Source organism: Lithobates pipiens, unplaced genomic scaffold (assembly GCF_037356315.1).
Source record: "Lithobates pipiens isolate NorthernLeopardFrog02 unplaced genomic scaffold, aLitPip1_a1.2 Scaffold_8, whole genome shotgun sequence".
NCBI classification, from domain to species: Eukaryota; Metazoa; Chordata; class Amphibia; order Anura; family Ranidae; genus Lithobates; species Lithobates pipiens.
In genome coordinates, this window is record NW_027507903.1 from 278,251,809 (window position 1) to 278,275,192 (window position 23,384).

Here is a 23,384-nt window from a genome sequence, read left to right on the forward strand (position 1 = left end):
ACATTGCTACTGTTTGTATCTACTCTGTTTCATTCTTCAAAGGGATCAGCTTCAGTCTGAATATTATGTCATATAAGAGCCCTTTCATACTGGGGCGGCGGGGGCGGTAGCAGTAAAGTGCCGCTAGTCTTAGCAGAGCTTTACCGCTGTTATATGCGGGCAGGAACGGGACGCTTTTAACTCCTTCCACAGCACTGCCCATGCATACCAATGGGCAGGGGCGGTGGAGGAGTGGTGTATACACCGCTCGCAAAACCGCCTCAAAGATGCTGCTTGCAGGACTTTTTCTAATGTCCTGCAAGCGCACCACCCCAGTGTGAAAGCACTCAGGCTTTCACACTGGGACTGCAGATGGGGCATTTTTCAGGCGCTTTACAGACGCTATTTTTAGTGCCAACTCGTCTGAAAAATGCCCCAGTGTGAAAGGGATCTTAAAGAAGTTTGGCAAGTAAAAAAAAAAAGTCTGTTTGTTTTTTTAAAATAAAAATTGCCTCTGTTTAACTTCTTATCAACTAATAGTTTACGTTACTAAACCCTAATTATTAATGCCTTCTTCTCCGATTATTTTCCTGCTTATTCTTATTTACTTTCTATTTTATTAAACATTATTTTATACTTTTTTTGTATTGTTTGAGTTTTTTTTTCCCAAACATTACATTTCACAAAAGCACAAAAAAAAAAACACTTTATTTTAATTTGTAAATAACAAGTAAGTAGATAACAAATCATAATTTTAGTGTATATGTAGGTTGTCCTTTAAAAAACAACATATGTTGTAGGGATGCACCAAAAACTGTCAGCTGAAAATAGGGTTATCACCTTTTTACCAGAAAAAAAAGGTGTCGATAATGGCATGCTGCATCCCATCGTCTTCAATGCTAAATCACACCCCATTGATTTCAATGCAGAATTGCGTCCCATTGACTTCAATAAAGAATGCATCCCATTGACTTCAATGCAGAATCGCATCACATTGACTTCAGTGCAAAAAGGCCCCCTAGTGGTTTCAATGAAAAATCGCATCCTATTGACTTCAATGTAAAAATGCCCACTATTAACTTCAATGCAAAATTGCCAGCCACATTAAAGTGATTGTAAAGGAAAACATTTTATTTAAAAAAAAAAACATTTTATACTTACCTGCTCTGTGCAGTGGTTTTGCACAGAGCAACCCTGATCCCCCGGCAGCACTCTAGGCCCCTCCCCCTTGCAAAATGCATAAGTGGTTGTAAGCCTTTACAACCACTTAAATTAATTATTAATTTTATTTTAATTTAAAAAATTGTGCATTTTAGTTCCAGTTTGTCGGCCAAGTGCATCCTGAATTTTTGGTTTTGGCGCCGTAATTTTCACGTCAGTGCACTACTAACATGTTGTTGTACTTTGTTACCTCAAAGCAAAACTTCACTTAAAAAGTGAAGTTCCGCTGGTTTACGCCCTCCTCCAAGCCTATAACTGCGTGGAGCCCATACAGATTTTTATCGGCACAATCCTCGCCTAGGTGAGGATTGTGGGTCTTGCCTGTCACATGTCCCAACAGGCTGTAGGACCATACACAAAGTGCATTGCAAGCGTGCGCATGTGCAGTGGAAAGCCAGCTGTGGATCCTCAGGAAGCCACAGCCAGCTCCTATATCCAAGATGGTGGTGCTGGAGACCCACAAGAAGAAGCAGCTGTGGGAAGACAGCACTGGACCCCAGGAAATGGTAAGAGCCTCAGTATTTGTAGTTGCCGACTTTTAGGCTGGATTCACACCTATGCAGTTTTAGTGCTTTTTGCATTTTTCAGATTTGCACTACAGTCCATTTACCATGGTTTCCTATGGAACACGTTCTGTAGTGCAAATCTGCAAAATGCAAAAAGCACTGAAACTGCATAGGTGTGAATCCAGCCTTAAAAAAGAAAACTGAAGTTCCTCTTTAAGTATTGACAAAGTTATTGCTGAGTAATTAGGTCCATAGCAGAAATGTAAAAACTGCACTGGTCTATAAGAAATGTACAGATGTGAGAGGGGAAGTGGTTAATTAACACATTAAGTAACAGACACAGTTTTACAATGCCATATTTCTTCCCACATATTTTATTTCTCTTCTCATAAAATTGGTAGCTACGGCTTATTAAAAAAAACTAAAACTTTGAATTGAACTTGTGCCTTCCTCCTATCCAAGTCTGTGTACTTCCATAAAGTCCTTTACATTTTCACCTGTCTATATCCATCTGAGGCAAGTTGGCCTTTCCTAAATTAAGAAACAGTGACAATTTAACAGCTTTGGGAGGAACATGAGAACAGGCCAGAGAAACATCCCAGAATAGAGATAACAACACACTCACTAAGCAACACCACAAACACCAAAACGTCATGTTATGGCGCGGGAATGATCACCACGTTGGCCTCACTGTTCACTACATACTAAAGACTTTTAATAATGTCAGTACACACGACAATGCTCTGGTTTGGCACGCAAAAAATTGAATTACTAAAACAAACCAATCACATCTCCACTTCAATGCATTCAGGGGACTATTTATTAAGCAAATTAACAATATAAATTAGGCACTAAGGCCTGATTCACACCTATGGATTTTTAGTGCTTTTTGCATTTTGCAGATTTGCGCTACAGAACGTGTTCCATAGGAAACCATGTTAAATGGGCTGTAGTGCAAATCTGGAAAATGCAAAAAGCACTTAAAATGCACAGGTGTGAATCCAGCCTAATCAAGCTGCCTCACATTGAGCAAAGATTGTGTGACAGTTTTAGGCCATATTCACTCCAGGTGCAGCGGGGATTCTTTTTAGCGCAATGCGTTACAAGGCAATCCACCACCTCTCACTAAACAGCGGCTAATAGAAAATGGAATGTCACAATTCAATAAAGTTTGTTTAAAAAAAAAAAAAAAATGGCGCTGCTGTCATCCCACTACACAGCAGCTGCTGCATTGTAATGTAGTGGCTGGTGTGAACGGACCCTTATTTGTGACCCCTGCAATCCTGAGCAGCCCACTGTGACAGATTTGCAAAGTTCTGAGACAGATTTAGCACTTACGATGAAAAAGCTAGGCGGTCCCCAAAAGAAAAAAAAAAAGGTTACCTTGCCTTCTGTACTCAACCTATAAATTTAAAATTAACATTTGTCATGAATTCTGCTGGGAGATATAATGTATATACAGTATCTCACAAAAGTGAGCACACCCCTCATATTTTTTGTAAATATTTTATTATATCCTTTCATGTGACAACACTGAAGAAATGACACTTTGCTACAATGTAAAGTAGTGAGTGTACAGCTTGTATAACAGTGTAAATTTGCTGTCCCCTCAAAATAATGCAACACACAGCCATTAATGTCTAAACCGCTGTCAACAAAAGGGAGTACACCCCTAAGTGAAAATGTCCAAACTGGACCCAAGTGTCAATATTTTGTGTGGCCACCATTATTTTCCAGCACTGCCTTAACTCTCTTGGGCATGAAGTTCACTAGAGCTACACAGGTTGCCACCGGAGTCCTCTTCCACTCCTCCATGATGACATAACATGGCTGGAGGATGTTAGAGACCTTGCACTCTTCCACTTTCCATTTGAGGATGCTTCACAGATGCTCAATAAGGTTTAGGTGTGTCACAGCCGGGTGCCCACACTAGTGATGCCAGTGCAGAGGAGAGGAGGGGGAGAGAATCGAGGCTATAGGTGGCCGCATCGCTGGACCATGGGACAGGTGAGTGTGTTTTTATTAATAATAAACACAGAAATGGCTGGAACACCACTTTAAGGACCTCCTCACACCCTTGATATTGGGTGGTAATATGGGGTCATGTAAGTTAAATCCCACCACTGGGAAACTTGAAAATGATCTCACGCAGGTAAGTAAATCTACAACAAGTCCCTAGACTTAAATGGGAAATTTACCCTTGCAGTGTGGACATGGCCCCTAGTGCAAGAGATAACTACAAATTAGGTATTTTTTTCAGGTTATACTTACCTGCTCTGTGCAATGATATTGCATAGAAAGGTCACTTACCTCCTACTTCTCCCTCCCCGTGTTTCCTGAACCAGGCTGTGTGTGTCTATAGACACACACTGCAGAACATGCCACACCCCCACTCCCTCCTCACCTATGTCTCTGTTACCCTCAGTTTCATCTGTGAATACAGGAAGTGAGAGGAGTTGTGCTGGAGTCAGAGACAGCCCTGGAATAGTGACATGGAGCCAGGTAAGTGTGTCATGAAGTAATGTTTCATGCCCTGTCTGTCTGCTTACCTATGGTCTGTGTATCAGCTTAGGGACGGCGGTCTCTCACACCTGCATGTTTAAGTAATCTTTTCCACCCAAGCCTCTAACGGGAAACACTATTTAACACTGTGCACTGCAAGCCAGCCTTGCCCAAGCAATAGTGTGTTTCTTGTTGTGTGCTCTACGTTTGATTCCATGTACCGACTATGGCGTGTTCTCCTGACTATCCCTGTCTGTTTGTAGCCCCAACCTTTGGTGTGTTCTCCTGACCATCCCTGTTTGCTTGTTACCCTGACCCTTGGCTTGTCCTTCTAAATTTTTCTTGTTGCCCTGCACTGCTGCTTCCTCTCCATCCACCAGCGTCTGCCGTGAACATTAGCTGCAGCAAAGTCCATCCCCACCATCAGAGGCTCTGATGAAAACCTGCTTGCTCTTAGACTCCACGCTCTGGGGAATCTTATGCTCTAGCTCCCTGTTTAATCCATGTCAGTGCTCAGGTAAAGCTGCTTTCCTGAACCACCCAGAGCTCCATCTGCATCACTCAGCTGAAGGGTCCACAAGCTTAGCAGTGCACACTTGACCCCAGCAGGGTGCATCTGTCACCTGGCCTCAGGTGACCTGACAAAGTGTTTATTGACAGAGAGAGGTAGGACAGGTAGTGGGACATTCTTTACTTAAATGCAGAAAATGCATTAAAGATGAATTCCAGAGAATTCAGCCACTTTGTAAAAAGTGAAGGCACACTGAGTTAAATCTAAGGAGCTGCATGAGATCCCCTGGGTTTATCTTTATTATTTACATTTGATTGGTTTATTGCTCTGCCTGAGAGACACTCTGGGATCTGTGAGGAGAGAAGCAGACAGAGACCCAGAGCAGGTATGCCCACCCCTCACATCTGCTGCCCATTCACAGAAGCCTTTGTATTTTGTGAGTGAGTTAACATAATACGAAGGCTTCTGTTGTTGGGCTGGAGGAAGGGAGGGGTGGGTATAGCAGCTTCTGCGACAGTTCAAGATGCATATAGCTCAGAACGCTCAGCGCCCTGCTTCCGGAACTACAGAGATAGATATTTTCTGGGAATACTGTGAAGCTGAAGATGAACAATGAAAAACCATTAGCCTTTGGAACCACTTAAGTTTTATTTAAATTAATTAATGTGAAGGTACCTTATATTGTCTATGATTACATAATACTCTGCTGTATTTTGTATTTTGCTGTTATGTACACAGTTTAAGCTACAATGCATTGTTTAATCAACGTGTGCAGACACAATAACATGTTTATAAAGCGACTTTCAAGTTATAGTTACAATGTTGTTATGTTTGCAATCATAAGTACCTTGTGGTGCCATGTGCACTGACATGCTATTAGTTTAGACCGGCAGTCGGCAGCCTGTCAATCCCAATCGACCTGTCGATCGCAGACGGGTGTACGGGTCAATTGGAAACCCTTCTCTGCTTTGCCGACCCCTGCTACTTTAGAGCCAGTCCTTCCTCCAGCCTCCTCGCTCGTCCTTAATCACAGGAGAGCAGGAGGCTACAATTCTCTTGACAGGCAATGGACGGAGCGAGTTGGCCAAGTTAACTTTTGAAATTATGATTGGTTGCCAGAACATGGGGCAGTACTAGCAACCAATCACCGGCTTGGTATTATGGAATGTTAACTCCATAAGCTCATGCTCCCGCCCCTGTCCAGAGATGTGTGGCCTCCTGTGTACACCTATGTAGGTAGGAGAGGCGAAACAATTTGTATTTTACTGTTGCATTTATATATATGTGTGTGTGGGGGGGGGGGGGTGGGGTAAAGGGGGCAGAGGATACTGCTGGGGGGGGACAGAGGGCACTATTGTGGTGGGAGGGGGATGCCAAAGGAGCAGAGGGCATTACTGTGGGGATGGAGAGGGGGGCAGAGGGCACTATTGTGCGGGGGGGGGGGGTTAAAGGAGCAGAGGAGATTACTAAGGGGAGGGGGGGCACTATTGTGGAGAGGGTTTTAAAGGAGCAGAGGACATTGCTATGGGGATGGTGGGGGGCAGAGAGCACTATTGGGGGGGTAAAATAGCAGAGGACATTGGTATGGGGATGGGGAGGGGCAGGGGGCACAATTGTAGGGGGGATGAGAAAGAAGCACAGGACATTGATATGGGGATGGGGGGCAGGGGGCACTATTGTGTCTGTAGGGGGGGTCAAAGAAGCAGAGGACATTGATATGGGGATGTGGGGGGGGTGCAGTGGGCACTATTGTAAGTGTGTGGGGGAGGTAAAAGGAGCACAGGACATTGCTATGGGGGCAGAGGGCACTATTGTGGGGGTGGGGGAAAGGGGCAGAGGTTCAGAGGACACTACTGTGGGGAGAGGGGTTATGTGAAGGGGACAGAGGACACTGCAATGGGGGGGCAGATAGGCAGAAGACACTACTGGGGGGGGGTAATGTAAAGAGGGCAGCGGACACTGCTATGGGAGGAGGCAGAGGGTCAGTAGAGACACTACTGTGTGTGGGGGGGGGGGTGATCTGAAGGGGGGTAGCAGCCTTAAAGCGCCAGAATATGGGTGGTGGTAGTAAAATCCAAATCCCCAGCCACTTGCAGTTGAGGCTGCAGAAAAAGGGACTGGGGAGTCTTTCCTCAGTCCCTTTCTCTATCTCAAAAATGAGACATCAGGGCACCTAAAAATAATATAGTCAAATTTTGTTTAACCACTTAAGCCCTGGACCATTTTCGGCACTGTGTCGTTTTAACTGACAATTGCGCGGTCGTGCAACGTGGCTCCCAAACAAAATTGGCATCCTTTTTTTCCCACAAATAGTGCTTTCTTTTGGTGGTATTTGATCACCTCTGTGTTTTTTATAAAAAAATAGAGCTTTTTTTTTTGCTATAATAAATATCCCCCAAAAATATATAAAAAAAAATGTTTTTCCTCAGTTTAGGCCGATACATATTCTTCTACATATTTTTGGTAAAATAAATCGCAATAAGCGCTTATTGATTGGTTTGCACAAAAGTTATATCATCTACAAAATAGGGGATAGTTTTATGGCATTTTTATTAATTTTTTTTGCTAGTAATGGCGACGATCAACGATTTTTATTGTGACTGCGACATTATGGCGGACACAAAGGACAATTTTGACACATTTTTGGGACCATTGGCATTAATACAGCAATCAGTGCGATTAAAAATGCACTGATTACTGTAAAAATGTCACTGGCAGTGAAGGGGTTAACCACTAGGGGGAAGTGTAGGGGTTAAGTGTGCGTGTGTGTTTTTTTTCTGTAGGGGGCGTGGCTTGGCATCTGACGTCACTGATCGTCTTTCCCTATAACAGGGAACAGACGATCAGTGACAGCCTCAGTAGGAAGCACGAGGAGAGGTTTGTTTACACTTACCTCTCCTTGTTCTTCAGCTCTGTGACCAGATCGCGGGACACCGGCGGCGATCGGGTCCACGGGTCCCGCGGCCGTGGTCACGGAGCTCAGAACCGCGTCGCGCGTGCGCCGCTGGCGGCGCATGCATGACCCATGGCTGGGGACTTAAAGGCAACCTACAGGTACGTGATTGTGCCCAGGTGGTCCTTAAGCAGTTAAAAAAGTTGTACAAATGAATTAAAAAATTAGATTAAAAAAACTACTGACACCATCCACTGCCCTATTGACACTGTCCACATTTAAGATGGGCTAAGTTTATATTTTTATAGTGACATTTGTTTTATTATATGTTTTAAAGCTTCCCTTACTATTTAGATAGGCCTTGCTAATTAATTTCTTAAAATAAATAGGATCTTTGATCTCTTTTATGTTGTTCAGGTAGATCTTCACCATCTTCAGGTTGCCGACCCCTGGTTTACACAGGGGGAAGGCAAGTATTCATTCTAACAGTGTTCTTTAGGCCCCTTTCACAAAGGCATCTGTTTGCATCCACCCATAGACCTAACATGGGTCCAATAAGCTCTGGGAGGGCAAACCTGAATGAACACAGATGTCACAAACGTAACATACTTGGCTTGGCTCTGAATCGAAAAAGGATATGTTCACGGATCCCCTGCTGATTGGGACAGACACCGCAGATCATTTTTGCCTTACTAATATATATAGTTATGTGAAAAATAAAGTACACCCCATAGAGATTGTTTAATTTTTGAAGATATTTGAACAGGCAAATATTAGATCTTCACTCAAAGAAGAAAAAGTTCACGTGCCCCATGGGGTGTACTTACCCTTTCGTGTGACTGTATAGTAATTTATACAGGAGGTGGGGGCCCTGATCTAATAAGCATAACCATGTATTTTGCTGTATAGGCTGCTAGAACACAGCATGCCTTACTGGACAAATAAGTATTAAAAGGCCTTTAATGCAAATGTGTTAACGTGTGTTATGTCGCTCATTAATATGCATCTTCTTAAGGCAGCCCATTGACATTATTGAACCCTGAAATGCATTGCACTCTGAAACACTTCAATGCAGGTGTGTTGCTTAGTGCAGGGGTCTCTAAACCTTTCAGTTCAAAAGCCACAGTGGATATTTTACAAATATTTGCAGGCTGAAAAAAAATCTATTTTCCGTAGAGCCCCCCTTTTGTTCAGAAGTGCTCAGCAAAGTGTCCCCTTATATCCCCCTTGTGCCCAGCAGAGTACCTCCTTAGCTACAGAAGTGGCCAACAGAGTACCTCCTTACATCCAGGATGCTCAGTACAACCCCCCTTACATCCAGGAGTGGCCTGCAGAGTACCCCTATATATCCAAGAGTGCCCAGTCCTTATATCCAGGAGAGCTCAGCAAAGTCCCTCCTTACATCCAGGAGTGCCCAGCAGATTATCCACTTACATCCAGTACCCCCTTATATCCAAGAGTGCCCAGTAGAGTCCCCCCTTATATCCAGGAGTGCCCAGAAGATTATCCACTTACATCCAGTACCCCCTTATATCCAAGAGTGCCAAGCAGAGTCCCCCCTTATATCCAGGAGTGTCCAGCAGAGTTCCCCCTTACATCCAGGAGTGCCCAGCAGAGTCCCCCTTTAACTTTCAGGGTGCAGAGCAGCAGGATGAAACTTGGGAGACAGAAGAAGCGTGGTCCTCCTATAATTACTGGGGGCAGAGAAACATCTCAGTGGTTGCTTGACCACCATCGGTGTTAGTCTCTGTATTACTCTGCCAGCCAGCCGAGGTATTTTCAGAGACAGTTAAAATCTTGTAGCAAGCCGGATGTGTCCCATGGGAAGTAGTTAGAAGACCTTTGTGTTATGTGTGTAACCATGAGGTGGAATTCTAAGGCCTTGTTCAAACGCCCGTGCAAGAGCTATGTTTGCCCGCATGGGGATGCATGGGAATGTGCAGGTGTACTGTGCATCCCATGCAGGCAGTCCCATTCATATCAATTGGAATGCAGTGGCTGCACAGACATAGCCACACCTCACAATTTCACATTTAGGCCTAAATGTAGCTACTCTCTTTCTAAAACCAAAACTTTTTTTAAATGTTGGAGAGGGTAGAGAAGAGTTAGAATCTCTGCCTGGTTTTTATTGCTCTGTGTGGGGGATTTACAATTCCTTATGTGAATACTATTACTGCAACAGAAACTGATGGTATATTCAGAGTTCATTCCCAGCCTTCTAAAATGTGTCAACACTGGTATTCAATGTGTAGGTAAAATAAGGGGCGGTGTGAAGCATTGTTGCAACACATTCAGGGTTATTTACAAGTGCACTTGGAAGTGCAGTCACTCTAAATCTGAGGGGTAGATCTGAAATGAGTGGAAGCTCTGCTGATTTTATCCTCCAATCATGTGCAAGCTAAAATGCTGTTTTTTATTTTCCTTGCATGTCCCCCTCGGATCTACAGCGACTGCACTTCCAAGTGCACTTGCAGTGCAAAGTGGATTTTCCTTTAGTAAATAACCCTCATTGCACTGTTTTTGCTTTTTTTACTTTATTGAAGGGCTGTAAAATGATGCTTCAGTCTAGTCTAAGCACCACAACCAGCGCGAGATTAGATTCTGTGTAGGTCCCTAGACAGCTGAAACCTTGAGGCCCACCACGCTGGTTTCCAGAGGTTTCTTGTTTGCGCACTCTAGTTGGATAACTTTGAACTAAGTAGTGTACCCATCAGCCGCTAGGAGATGGCCATCGCTATTGTACATTACAAGTATGTAGGTTACACTCATTTTTTTTACAAACTGACAGCTGAAAGAAGATAAGCTTTCAAAGTGGAACTTTACCCTAAAGGCAAAGTTTCGCCTTATGTCCCTTTTCCCCCTGCCTTTCTTCTTTAGGAACTTTTTTTTGGGGGGGGTACTTAGTTTTGGTGGGTACTTGCTCCAACTTCTGGTCAAGCAGCCTAGGAGATTCCACTGGAAGTTTGGCACCCCCTTCATGCCTACAGCCGCCTGGGACATGTCACAGGTCCCAGCAGGCTGCAGGACAATTCACACCGTGAAGCATGGCTTGCAAATGCGCAGTGGGAAGCCCACCGCAAGGAGTCACAGCCAGCGTCCCACACTAAACATGCAGGCACTGGGAACCCGAAGACCGGTGAAGAACTAGTGAGGATGGCGCTGGATCCCTTGACAGGTAAGTGTAATTTTTTATTTTTTAAGTCAGCAGCTACAGTATTTGTAGCTGCTGACTGATTTTTTTCACAATGAAGAACCACTTTAAACGCTTTTTTTAGCACTGATCACTGTATTGGTGTCACTGATCCCCAAAAAAGTGTCACTAATGGTCAGATTTGTCTGCCACAATGTCGCAGTCCTGCTAAAAATCGCAGATCACTGCCATTACCAGTAAAAACAATAAAAAAATAAAAATAAAAGTTCCTAAATCTATACCCTATTTTGTAGACGCTATAACTTTTGTGCAAACCAATCAATATATGCTTATTGTGATTTTTTTTTTTTTACCAAAAATATGTATATTACCAAAAATATGTCTTGGTCTAAACTGATGAAGAAATTAAATTTTTTAATTTTTTTGGGATGTGTATAATAGAAGAAAGAGTAAAAAAATTGTCGCTCTTTTTTTGTTTATAACGCAACAAATAAAAACCACAGAGGTGATCAAATACCACCAAAAGAAAGCTCTATTTGTGGGGAAAAAAAGGACACTTTGTTTGGTTACAACGTCACATGCCCACGCAAGTGTCAGTTAAAGCGATGCAGTGCTGTATTGCAAAAAATGGCCTGGTCATTAAGGGCGTAAATCCTTCCAGGGCTGAAGTGGTTAAAGTGGAACTTTAGTCAGAAAATTAAGTCTTGCTAGATCACTTTAGGCTGCCCCCTTTTGCATGTATAGCTATATAATATTAAAAATAAGCATCTATACTGTTTAAAATAATCATTTTAAATAATACACTGTCTCTGCACATGTCCATTTGCTCTATATTCTTCGGCACTGTGCTGAATTTGTAAACCCTCTTATTCTTTATAGAAAAGGAAACTGCTTCTATTTGAACTGCCATGGTTGCTGCACATGTGATCAGTTATGACACCAGCCAATTGATGGTTTGACAGTTTGGTTGAGGACGCAAGCAAATGTGACAGTTAGCAATCCCAGCATTCCAGGAATGCAACTGTTTTCTGAAACCCCTTACGGGTTTAGTTCCGCTTTATGATTTACGTCTGCTCAGGGATCATATTGAATAATGTGGAATGTATGTCCCTTGCTGTGACACACATACACATATATAGGGCTGTCTGTATGCGAGAAACCATTGCCCGTCTAGGCTCTGAAGAAAGGGGTTCTCCCCTGAAACGCATCAGCCATTGTTTTGGGGTATTGCTTGATTTACTTGACATCAGGTCCAGGCTTGTCGATGTTCGGAAAGTTGACCCTGTTGTATTGATTATGCCTTCTATCAATACTCATTTGTGAGTATATTATTTGCTGTGCTCTTTGAATAAAGTTCTATTAGTGGTAATGCACTAGGTCGGTGCGCCCTCCTTTTCTTTTTTTGTTCCTTGCTAAATAACATTATTTTTTATAAAGCTGTTATCGATAAAGTTCCCCTTTAAGAGACAAAACTGTAATGTGAACCTGATGTGTATGGTTAATGTACTTTAAAGTGGTTCTAAAGGCAGAAGGTTTTTTACCTTAAAGTGGTTGTATAGTAAATTTTGGGACTTTTACCTACAGGAAAGCCTATAATATGGCTTACCCGTAGGTAAAAAAAAATATTCCCCTCGCAATGCGCCGCTGACTGCAGTGGCGCATGCGCACAGGGGAATCTCGGCTGAAAGTCTGGCAGATGGCGGACCCTGCCGGGAAGAAATCTCTTGCGCGCATGTGCCGGAGTGACGATATTGCGGCTCCGGCCACTCACAGCGCCAGAGCCGCGATACCCGAAAGAAACGCAGAGGGAACATGTCAGCTCCCTTGGCGTGGATCGGGCCAGATGTCGGGGCCTCGTTCTAAGGTACGTATGCGGTGCATACTAGCTTATTATGCCTTTTTCTTTGCAGGTGAGTAAAAAAAAAAAAAAAATTCAGCGGGTAAACAACCGCTTTAATGTATTCTATGCATTAGGATAAAAAACCTTCTGTGTGCAGCAGCCCCCCTCAGCCCCCCTAATACTCACTTAAGCCCCCTCTTGATCCAGCGATGTGCATGAGAGCCTTGGCTGAGCCATTGGCGCCCACTTCTGTCATTCACAGTCAGTGAGCCAATGAGGAGAGTAAGGGGTGGGGCCGAGCCAGGGCTCTGTGCATGAATGGACACAGAGTAGCAGCTCCGGAGTGAGCCTGCTCGGGTGCCCCCAGAGCAATCAGTTTCCTCTGAGGGCACTTGACAGGAGGGAGGGGCCAGGGGCACTGGTGGGGGACCCGAGAAAAGCAGATAAGTATAAAATGTTTGTTATTTTTTTATTTTATTTTTTTAAGTAAAAAATCTGTAAGGTGAACTTACACAGTACCCCCTCCTCACCCCCCCCCCCCCGTACTGTACGGTTTAGGAGATATTCACCCTGGATGCAGCCAGTATCCTCATTGGCGCATGCACTCTGAAAGTCTGGCACTTTCGGAGCTTTGTGCCGGAACCAAGGGCTCCCGTGAGCATGTGCAGGAGTGATGTGATCGCCTCTCCGGCCACTCACAGTGTCGGAATCCATGAAACCCGGAAGAAAGACCAGGGGAAAATATCATTCTAAGGTAAGTATTTCATAATGTGCTAGTAAGCGATGCATTCTAGCACATTATGCCATTGTCTTACAGGTGTTTTTTTATTTCAAACACTGCCGAGTTACACTATCGCTTTAAGAAATCTTCATTGTAATTTTCTTTTAAGATAAAATCAATATTATTATGATCTGTTGTTAACCACTTGCTTACTGGGCACTTAAACCCCCCTCAGTCCCAGACCAATTTTCAGCTTTCAGCGCTGATGCACTTTGAATGACAATTGCGCGGGCATACAACACTGTACCCAAATGAAATTTCTATCATTTTTTTCCCACAAATAGAGCTTTCTTTTGGTGGTATTTAGTTACAGCTCGGAGTTTTATTTTTTGCTAAACAAACAAAAAAAAAAAAAAAAAAAATCATGTTTTAATAGTTTGTTATAAAATTTTGCAAACGGGTCATTTTTCTCCTTCATTGAAGTGCGCTGATAAGGCGGCACTGATAGGCTGCATTGGTGGGCACTGATGGGCTGCATTGGTGGGCACTGATAGGCTGCATTGGTGGGCACTGATAGGCTGCACTTGTGGGCACTGATAGGCATAGTTAAGGCGGCACTAATAGGCACAGATAAGGCGGCACTGATGGGCACAGATAAGGCGGCACTGATGGGCAAAGATGGGCACAGATAAGATGGCACGGATGGGTGGCACGGATAAGTGGCACGGATGGGTGGCACTGATAGGTACCACAGATAGATGGGACTGATGGGCACTGATAGGTGGCACTGATAGGTGGCTCTGATAGGTGGCACTGCTGGGCACTGATGGGCGGCACTGCTGGGCACTGATGGGCGGCACTGCTGGGCACTGATGGGCGGCACTGGGGTGCAGCACCTTTGAGGCAGATTGGGTGGCACTGTGGGTGGCACTGTGGGTGGCACTGTGGGGTGGCACTGTGGGGTGGCACTGTGGGTGGCACTGTGGGGTGGCACTGTGGGCATTATGGGCACAGACGGGGGGCACTTACTTTTACTTTGTTATTTTTCAGGATGGCACTGCGGGAGGCAGGTGGGCACTGGCAGGTGGCATGTGGTGCCTTTCATTGCTGGCCGTGATCGGGACTGATGTCCCGATCACGGCCGCCGGTGATCGGCTTTTTTTTTTTCTCCTCGCGCTGTCAGCGCGAGGAGGAATAATAGCCGATTACCGGCTCCGTTCTATCACATGATCAGCTGTCATTGGCTGACAGCTGATCACGTGATAAGGGGTCGGGAACGACCCCTTACACGGATCGGTGATCAGGCGAGTCTCACGGACTCGCCGATCACAGAGCGCGCCGCGCGCGCCCCTCAGGGGGCGCGCAGGCCGCTCGTAACCAGGACGACGTCAATAGACGTAGTCCTGGAAATCTAGGTCCGCGCTAATGCCGTCATTCGGCAATAGCGCGGTACCCAAGTGGTTAAAGAGGAAGTAAACCCATATGCTTGTGCCTACTTTTCCTATTTGGTAATCTGGCACTGACCACAGCATGTTGCGATGCAAAGGGGGAGATTTACTAAATCTGGAGAGTGCATACTCTGGTGCAGCTCTGCAGAGAAACCATTCAGCTTCCAGATTTTATTGTCAAAGCTCCATTGAACAAGTTGAAGTTAGAAGCTGATTGGCTATCATGCACAGTAGAGCTGCATGATTTTGGCTAAAATGAGAATCACGATTTTTTTGCTTAGTAGATAGATCACGATTCTCGCGGCGTAACATCATCTTTAACATTAAAACAAAAAAATTGGGCTAACTTTACTGTTTCATTTTTTTTTTTTATTCAGTGAAGTGTATTTTTTCCCAAAAAATTGCGTTTGAAAGACCGCTGGGCAAATACAGTGTGAGATAAAATATTGCAGCAATTGACATTTTTTTCCCTAGGGTCTCTGCTAAAATATATATAATGATTGGGGGTTCCAAGTAATTTTCTAGCAAAAAATATTGATTTTAACTTAAACAAGTGTCAGAAAAAGATTTAGACTTTAAGTGGTTAAACTTCCTGCATTTACAGGTTGTTTAAAAACTTGGCAGACTGCCTGGATTTTTTCTTTACACACAGAAGTTTCTCTTTGGTCCATTTCACACAGGACAGATCCGTGATGATCCGCCCCGTGAACATATGCTTGCTCAGCGGAGATCGCTCCGTTCATCCCCGCTGAGCCGGCAGATGACAGGGCGGTCCCGGCACACTGTGCAGGGACCTCCCTGTCAGATCTCCGCTCTCCTCTATGGGGGATCAGATGAACACGGACGATCTGTCTGTGTTAATCCGATCCACTCTGCAGACGGATAGAAAAATAGGATTTTCCTCCGTCTGCAGAATCAGACCATAGCGGAGACAGATGATATCGGGTGTCAGTGGATGAACATCCCATAGGGATGCATGTATGTCCGTATTTCATCTGAAAACGGATGGATGAAATATGGACATACAGTCCGCACGTGTGAAAGGGGCCTAAGATCTACGAAGGAAGTTACTTACAATGTTTCATTTTAAAAACTTGGCAGACTGCCCAGATGTTTTCTTTTGACAGCTGAGTGAGCAGATAAGTCTCTCCACTTGTTACATGAAAGAATCGGCCAACTGCAATAGAGATTGTCAGGGGGATTGAATCGAGATCACGATTTTTTAACGATTAATTGTGCAGCTCTAATGCACAGCTATACCAGATCCTTAAGCCCCATACACACATCAGATTTTCTGCTGATTTTTCCTTCAGATTTACCACAAAACCATATAATATGAGGTCAAACCTTAGGAGTTTCAATTTGTATGCATCAGGCAGGCCCTCCCACTACATGGTTTTGGTAAATGTGAAGGATAAAATCAGCAGAAAATCTGATAGTGTGTATGGGGCTTTAGTGCTCCAATTTTAGTAAATCTGACATGCAGAGCAGTAAGTTGCACTGCATAAAAAAGCAGACATTGGGGTTTATTTACTAAAGACAAATTCACTTTGCACTACAAGTGCACTTGGAAGTACAGTCGCAAGGAAAATAAACAGTTTTGCTTGCACGATTGGATGATAAAATCATCAGAGCTTCCCCTCATTTCAGACCTTCCCCTCAGATCTACAGTGACTGCACTTTAAGTGCACTTGTAGTGCAGAGTTGCAAACGGGTAATTTTTCACCTTCATTGATGTACGCTGATGAGGCTGCACTGATTGGCACCGATAAGCTGCCCTGATGGGCACCAATGGGCTGCATTGATGGGCACGATAGGGCAGCACTGGTGGGCACTGATAGGCGGCACTGGTGTGCACTGAGAGGTGACACTGAGAAGTGGCACTGATGGGTGGCACTGAAGGGCATTGATAGGTGGCATTGGTGGGCACTGAGAAGTGGCACTAATAGGTGGCACTGATAGCTGGCAGTGATGGGCACTGATCGGCACTGGTAGGTTACACTGAAAGGCAGCACTGCTAGGTGGCACTGATTGACACCACTGGTGGACATTTATAGATGGTACTTGTAGGCATTGATAGGTGGCACTCATGGGCATTGATAGGTGGCACTGGTGGCCACTGTGGGCACTGGCTGGTGGCGATGGCAGGTGGCATTGACAGGCACAGAGGAGGCAGAGGAGGGGGCAGATGTTCTTTGAGCATAAGCCGGTGATCGGCTTTTTTTTCTCCCCACACTATCAGCATGAGGCGATAAAAAAAAACAATTGTGAGCTTTTGTTTACACACGTGTTTGGCTGTCATTGGCTGACAGCTGATCATGTGGTAAGGGGCCGGAATTGGCCGCTTACTCAGATCGGTGATCACCCGAGTCTCGGTGACTCTGTGATCACAGCGTGCTCCCTGCAGGGGGCACGTGGGGAGTGTGCAAAGGGGAGGCCATCCTATGACGGCCTCCCGGAAATTCAGGTCCGCGCTGTAGCCGTCATTCGGCTATAGCGCGGACGTCAAGTGGTTAACTACTTTGTCACTATGCAAAAGGGATTTTTTTTAAATTCTTCACTACAAAATGATTTTATACAACCAGCTGTGTTTAGTAACACACAAGTTATTTATTTATTTTTTGTCTTTTCATAGTTTATGTCCAAAGACAAGAGATAATAAGGAATGACATTGACTGCCCAAGAAAATGGGGGTTATTTACTAAAGGCAAAGCCACTTTGCACTACATGTGCAAAGTGCACTTGAAATGGCACTGAAAGTGCACTTAGAAGTGCAGTCGCTGTAAATCTGAGGGGTAGCTCTGAAATGAGGGGAAGCTCTGCTGATTTTATCATCCAATCATGTGCAAGCTAAAATGCTGTTTTTTTATTTTCCTTGCATGACCCCCTCACATTTATAGCAACTGCACTTCCAAGTGCAAAGTGGATTTACCTTTTGTAAATAACCCCCAGTGCTGTCATTTGAATAGGGTACAAGTGTTTTCTGTGTGCCTTAGTGTTCAGTCTGTGTCGATCTACGCAGATCATCTCAGCTCAACATACATGGTGTGAATGTTCCCTAACCATCGTCACTGGAACACCTGTAGGTGACAACAGTCTCAATTTGGAGAGACTTCCTCTCCCTTCCTATCCTGTCCCAGGATGTGAAGAGAAATCTCCCCAATAGGGCACACAGCGAAAAAAAATTGCAAAACTCACAGGTGTTTCTCCATTTCCTTATTTATCTAAAACACCCCTTGGCTTCTGATAGGGTATAAGAACATTTGCATTGATAGCAGTATAAGATTATTAGTGGATCCAATGTGTCCAGTATGAGTTACCCCCTCCTGTGCTCCTCCTGCTGTGTGTCTCCCGGGGACGATCTCTGCAGCTTTCTCATAAAACCAAGCAGCTGTTTGATTTCATTTTCAAAGGTGGCGATCACCGGATTCTTCTGGTCTACATTTCCATAAAACGTGGCCGGTAAGGGTTCCATATTGATCGCCTCTCCGAGTGTACAGGCGGTCAGATGTATACTAAAGGCGTTGCTAGGGAACGGTCTCCATAGCAACCGCTACACTGTCAGCCGCAGCACTGGGAAGTCGACTGGGCGCACGAGGCGGGTGACGTCACTCGCTGTACGCCCACTTCTATTTCCATGTCAGATATATGCGGGGTCAGATATATGCAGCGGCTTCCGGTGTCTCAATTGTTCTTTTATATTCAGCTATTGGAGGGGGGAATTCCTTTTTATCCTAGATGTACATGCTTCCTCTGGAACTTTTTTGTTTAAACGTTTTTGTTTTGTTTTTTGCTACAAAATTACTCAAAACCACCAAACGTATATATTATTTTTGTAGCAGAGACCCTGGAGAATAAATGGCGATCGTTGCAATTTTTTATGTCTCGTGGTATTTGCGCCGCAAACGCAACTTTTGGTGAAAAAATGATGAACTAAACACAATATACTCCCTAATTTTTTTTATAAAATGTGAAAGATGATGTAATAGTGCGTAAATAGATACCAATACCTCCCAACTTGATGCGAATGAGGAACACCTATCAGAAAAAGTATGCAGGCATAGGACACACCCCTTGCCACGCCCCCTTAAAGGAGAATTGTACCGGAAAAAAAAAACATTGCTTAAACCAAGTGTTTTTTTTTTGCCACTACTATTCCTTTATATCGGCTTTTGGAATTTACAAATGCAGCAATTTAGGTAGCTCCCCGCCCCTCCTCAGCTCAGCACTCCAATGAGAGTGGAGGAGCAGAGGAGGGGAGCTGCTGATTGACAGTCTGCAGCTCTCTGCTCAGGTAACAGTGAGAACCGAGCCATCAGCGGTGTTCAATTGGTCGGTTCTCAGTGCAGATTACAGGGGACAGATGCAGCATCGGACCAATGCTGCATCCACCTAGGTAAGTATGAATCTGGGAAAAAAAGAACATACTTCTCTTTCAAAAATCTCCATAGGCAACGCTTTAAACACCTTTACAGGTTACCTGTTTAGAGTTACAGAGGAGGTCTAGCGTTAGAATTGTTGCTCTCGCTCTAACATTTTGCGGTGATACCTCACATGTGTGGTGCAAATGCCGTTTACATACAGAATGTGCGTGAACACGGAGGGATGGGGCTCTTTCCATTTCTTTTTTTTCCTTATTCATTTTACTTTTTATTTTTACACTGTCCCTTTAATTATTATTGTTATTTTTTTTAATCACTTTTATTCCTATTACAAAGAAACTAAATATCCCTTGTAATACAAAAAAGGATGACAGGTCCTTTTTATGAAGAGATCTGTGGTCAAAAAGACCCCAAATCTCTTCTTTACCTTTAACCACTTCAGCCCCGGGAAGGTTTACCCCCCTTCATGACCAGACCTTTTTTTTTGCGATACGGCACTGCATTAATTTAACTGACAATTGTGCGGTCGTGTGATGTTGTACCCACAAATAGAGCTTTCTTTTGGTGGTTTTTGATCACCCCTGCAGTTTTTATTTTTTGCGCTGTAAACAAAAAAAAGACTGCCAATTTTGAAAAAAAAACAATATTTTTTACTTTCCACTATAAAACACCCAATAGAAAAATGTAAAAATCGAATTTCTTCATCAATTTAGGCCAATATGTATTCTGCTACATATTTTTTGTAAAAAAAAATCCCAATATATTGATTGGTTTGCGCAAAAGTTATAGCTTCTACACACTATGGGATATTTTTATAGAATATTTATTTATTTGTTTTATTTTTACTAGTAATAGCGGTGATCAGCGACTTATAGCGGGACTGCGATATTGCAGCGGACAAATTAGACACTAAGTGACACTTTTTGGCACAAAACAGCACAAACATAGCATTAAAGAAGCACACCTGGGTTTTTATGTGTGCTGATTGTAGGGGGGCAAAGTGGGTGAGGTTTGATTAAAAAAGAAAAATGTTATAACTAAAAAACCATAACAGCACAAATATACATTTTAGCAGCACAAACTTAGCATAATCAACGAGCCCGGTTTCACGTCTTTTTGCTGTTGTAGGGGGGCTGAGTGACCTTTGGTGACCTATAATAAATCATTAATAAGGCAAAAATGATAAAAGATAGAACAGAAATGTAAACAGCACAAACGTAGCATAACCAACGAGCCCGGTTTCACATCTTTTTGCTGTTTTAGGGGGGCTGAGTGACCTTTGGCGACCTTTAATCATTAAAGTGGGGTGCCCCCTAAAAAAATAAAAATAAAAGTCAGCAGCTACAAATACTGCAGCTGCTGACTTTTAATAATCGGACACTTACCTGTCCCAGGGTCCAGCGATGCAGGGGAACAAAGCCCCCCCTCATTCCCCGATCCGCGCACCGTCATTCTTACTGTGGGCACCCGGCTGTGGCTTCACAGCCGGGCACCCACTGCGCATGCGCGAGCGGCACAGGGTGCCATGATACGCCGCACAGTCATCTGGGACACGTGACAGGTCCCAGATGACTGTGTGGCGCAAGGGAAAGTGATGTCACCAGCCCAGGCAATGAAGAAGGCAGACTACGAGGGGCCCCCTAGCAATAGGCATTTAGAGGTGAGTAAAAAATGTTTTTTTTCCAATTATTTTTTTTATGAAGAATTTTAACCACTTCCCGACCAGCGCACGACGATGTACGTCGACAACAGAATGGCACGGGCAGGCATATTGGCGTACATGTACGTCCAATATTCGTTGCCGCCGTGCCATCGGGAGCGCGCCGCCGGCGGCGCGCTCCCGCGCTGGTCGGGACCCCCGTGAGTCCGGTCGCGGGACCCGCGGACTCGATCGCCGCGGGCATCCCCGCGATCGTCTCACGGAGCGGCCGAATGGAGGAAATGCTGTATAAACAACATTTTCCCATTCTGCCTAGCAACTAGTGACGCTGATCTCTGCTCCATGTGATTGGAGCAGAGATCAGTGTACACTAAATGAAAGCCCAACCCCCCCACAGTTAGTAACACACCCCTAGGAACACTTAACCCCTACACTGCCACCCACTGGTTAACCCCTTCACTGCCAGTGTCATTTACACAGGAATCACTGCATTTATATAGCAGTGATTACTGTATAAATGACAATGGTCCCAAAAATGTGTCAAAAATGTCCGATGGGTCCCCGACAATGTCGCAGTCACAATAAAAATCGCAGATCGCCGCCATTACTAGTAAAAAAAAAAATAATAAAAAATGATTAATAAAATGCTATAAAACTATCCCTATTTTGTAAGCGCTATAACTTTTGCGCAAACCAATCAATAATCGCTTATTGCGATTTTTTTTACCAAAAATATGTAGAAGAATACGTATCGGCCTAAATTGAGGGAAAACGGAAAATTTATATCAAATACTTACCGTAATTTTCCTTTCCTGATAGGCTCCATGGCAGCATACCTGTGGGTAGCCCCGCCTCCACGATTACCCAATAGGACCCAACTCCCATAAATCTTTGCTCCCGGCTACTATCAGTGTTCCGTAACTAGCCAACTCCAGACATTTGGGAGGGAACTCCTGCTGCCATGGAGCCTATCAGGAAAGGAAAATTACGGTAAGTATTTGATATAAATTTTCCATTTTCCTGAAAGGCTCCATGGCAGCATACGTGTGGGAAATAACTCGCCAAACACACCCGGGTGGGCAAAATGTCGAGCAAAGAACAAAAGTTTATTTAGCATTGTCAACCGACAAAACTTGCAAACCAAAATTAACAGAAGACAGAGCCGCTGGCTCTACACAGTAATGAGAAACAAAGGTATTAATAGAAGACCAAGAGGCCGCTCTGCAAATAACTTCAGGCGCTACATGGCGAGAAGCTGCCCACGATGTTGAAATACTCCGTGTTGAATGAGCCGTTAATGCCTCAGGAGGAGCCAAGCCCTTTGCTCTGTACGCCCTCTGAATGATCTGAACGATCCAGGTAGAGATAGATCTAGCCGAAGCTCGCAATCCTTTATTCTTGCCATGAGGGAGAACAAAAAGAAATTTCATTTGTCTAAAGGGAGCTGTGACTTCCAAATATTGTTTAAGCGCGTGTCCTACGTCCAGAGGATGAACATCCTGACTCTCTGAGTTTTTGAAAGTGGGAAGCACAACTTCCTGATTCTCATGGAAGACCGAGGTTACTTTGGGATGCGATCCCAACATGGGAATCAATACTGCCCTATCTGGAAAGAAAGTCAGAAAGGGTTCTTCCGAACCTAGATTCCTAATCTCAGAAACTCTCTTGGCTGAGGTTATAGCTACCAAGAAGATGGTCTTGAGAGTGAGATCCCTTATGGACAGAGGCTCCGTAGAATCCTTTCCAAGGTTTGAGAGAAAATCCAGCACTAAAGGGAGGTCCCATTTAGGAAACCTTGGTTTTCTTTGGGGTCTGAGCCTGGTAGCTCCCTTGAAGAATTGTTGTACCAGTGCATGGTTTGCCCAGGAAATACCCGTAAAGGCTGAAATAGCCGATACTTGGACTCTCAATGAACTGATAGCTAGAGGTAAATCAAGGCCTGTTTGAAGAAAGCTTAGTATGTCTTGTATTGTTGGAGAACTGCAAGAATTTTCTCTGGTGGACATATGGGCCGAAAACTTGGACCATATACGCTCATATACCCTATTAGTACTCCCGCGTCTGGAATTGAGAAGGGTTGGGATGACCTCTTCCGGACAACCAAGAGCTTCTAGCCTTTCCCTCTCAAAAACCATACCTTGAGGTTCAGACATGATGGGCATGGATGTAACCTTGTACCTTGAGATAGCAAATCCGACCTGAGAGGCAGGGGAACTGGCTCTTGAAAACTGAGGAGCAGCAGTAGAGGGAACCAAGGTCTGTTGGGCCAGAAAGGAATCACTGCGAGAATCTCCGCCTTCTCTGACCTGAGTCTCCGAAGGAATTGCAGGATCACCGGAACTGGAGGGAAGGCCTAAGCTGTCTGAAACTTCCAATGTTCTGTGAGGGCATCTATCCCATATGCCTGGGGATCCCTGAACCTTGAGTAATATTTCGGAAGCTTCCGATTGCACGGGGAAGCGAACAAGTCGACTTCCAGGGACAATCCTAAGGTCAGGAGCCAATCGAATACTTCCCGGTGTAGAGACCACTCGTTGTTGTCCAACTCGACACGCGATAGGAAGTCCGCC

At 44.4% G+C, this 23,384-nt stretch overlaps 1 protein-coding gene across 2 annotated transcripts in view; it reads right to left on the bottom strand.

Moving 5' to 3' along the window:
- The window catches only part of CFAP54 (cilia and flagella associated protein 54), a 538,848-nt gene extending 520,545 nt beyond the window's left edge, over positions 1 to 18,303 (bottom strand). For both annotated transcript variants that reach the window (XM_077472059.1, XM_077472058.1), the window contains exon 1: positions 18,093 to 18,303. In XM_077472059.1, coding sequence (XP_077328185.1) covers positions 18,093 to 18,247 — 155 coding nt within the window. In that variant the 5' untranslated portion in view covers positions 18,248 to 18,303. The remainder of the gene's footprint in view (positions 1 to 18,092) is intronic.
- Between the last annotated feature and the right edge of the window lie 5,081 nt (positions 18,304 to 23,384).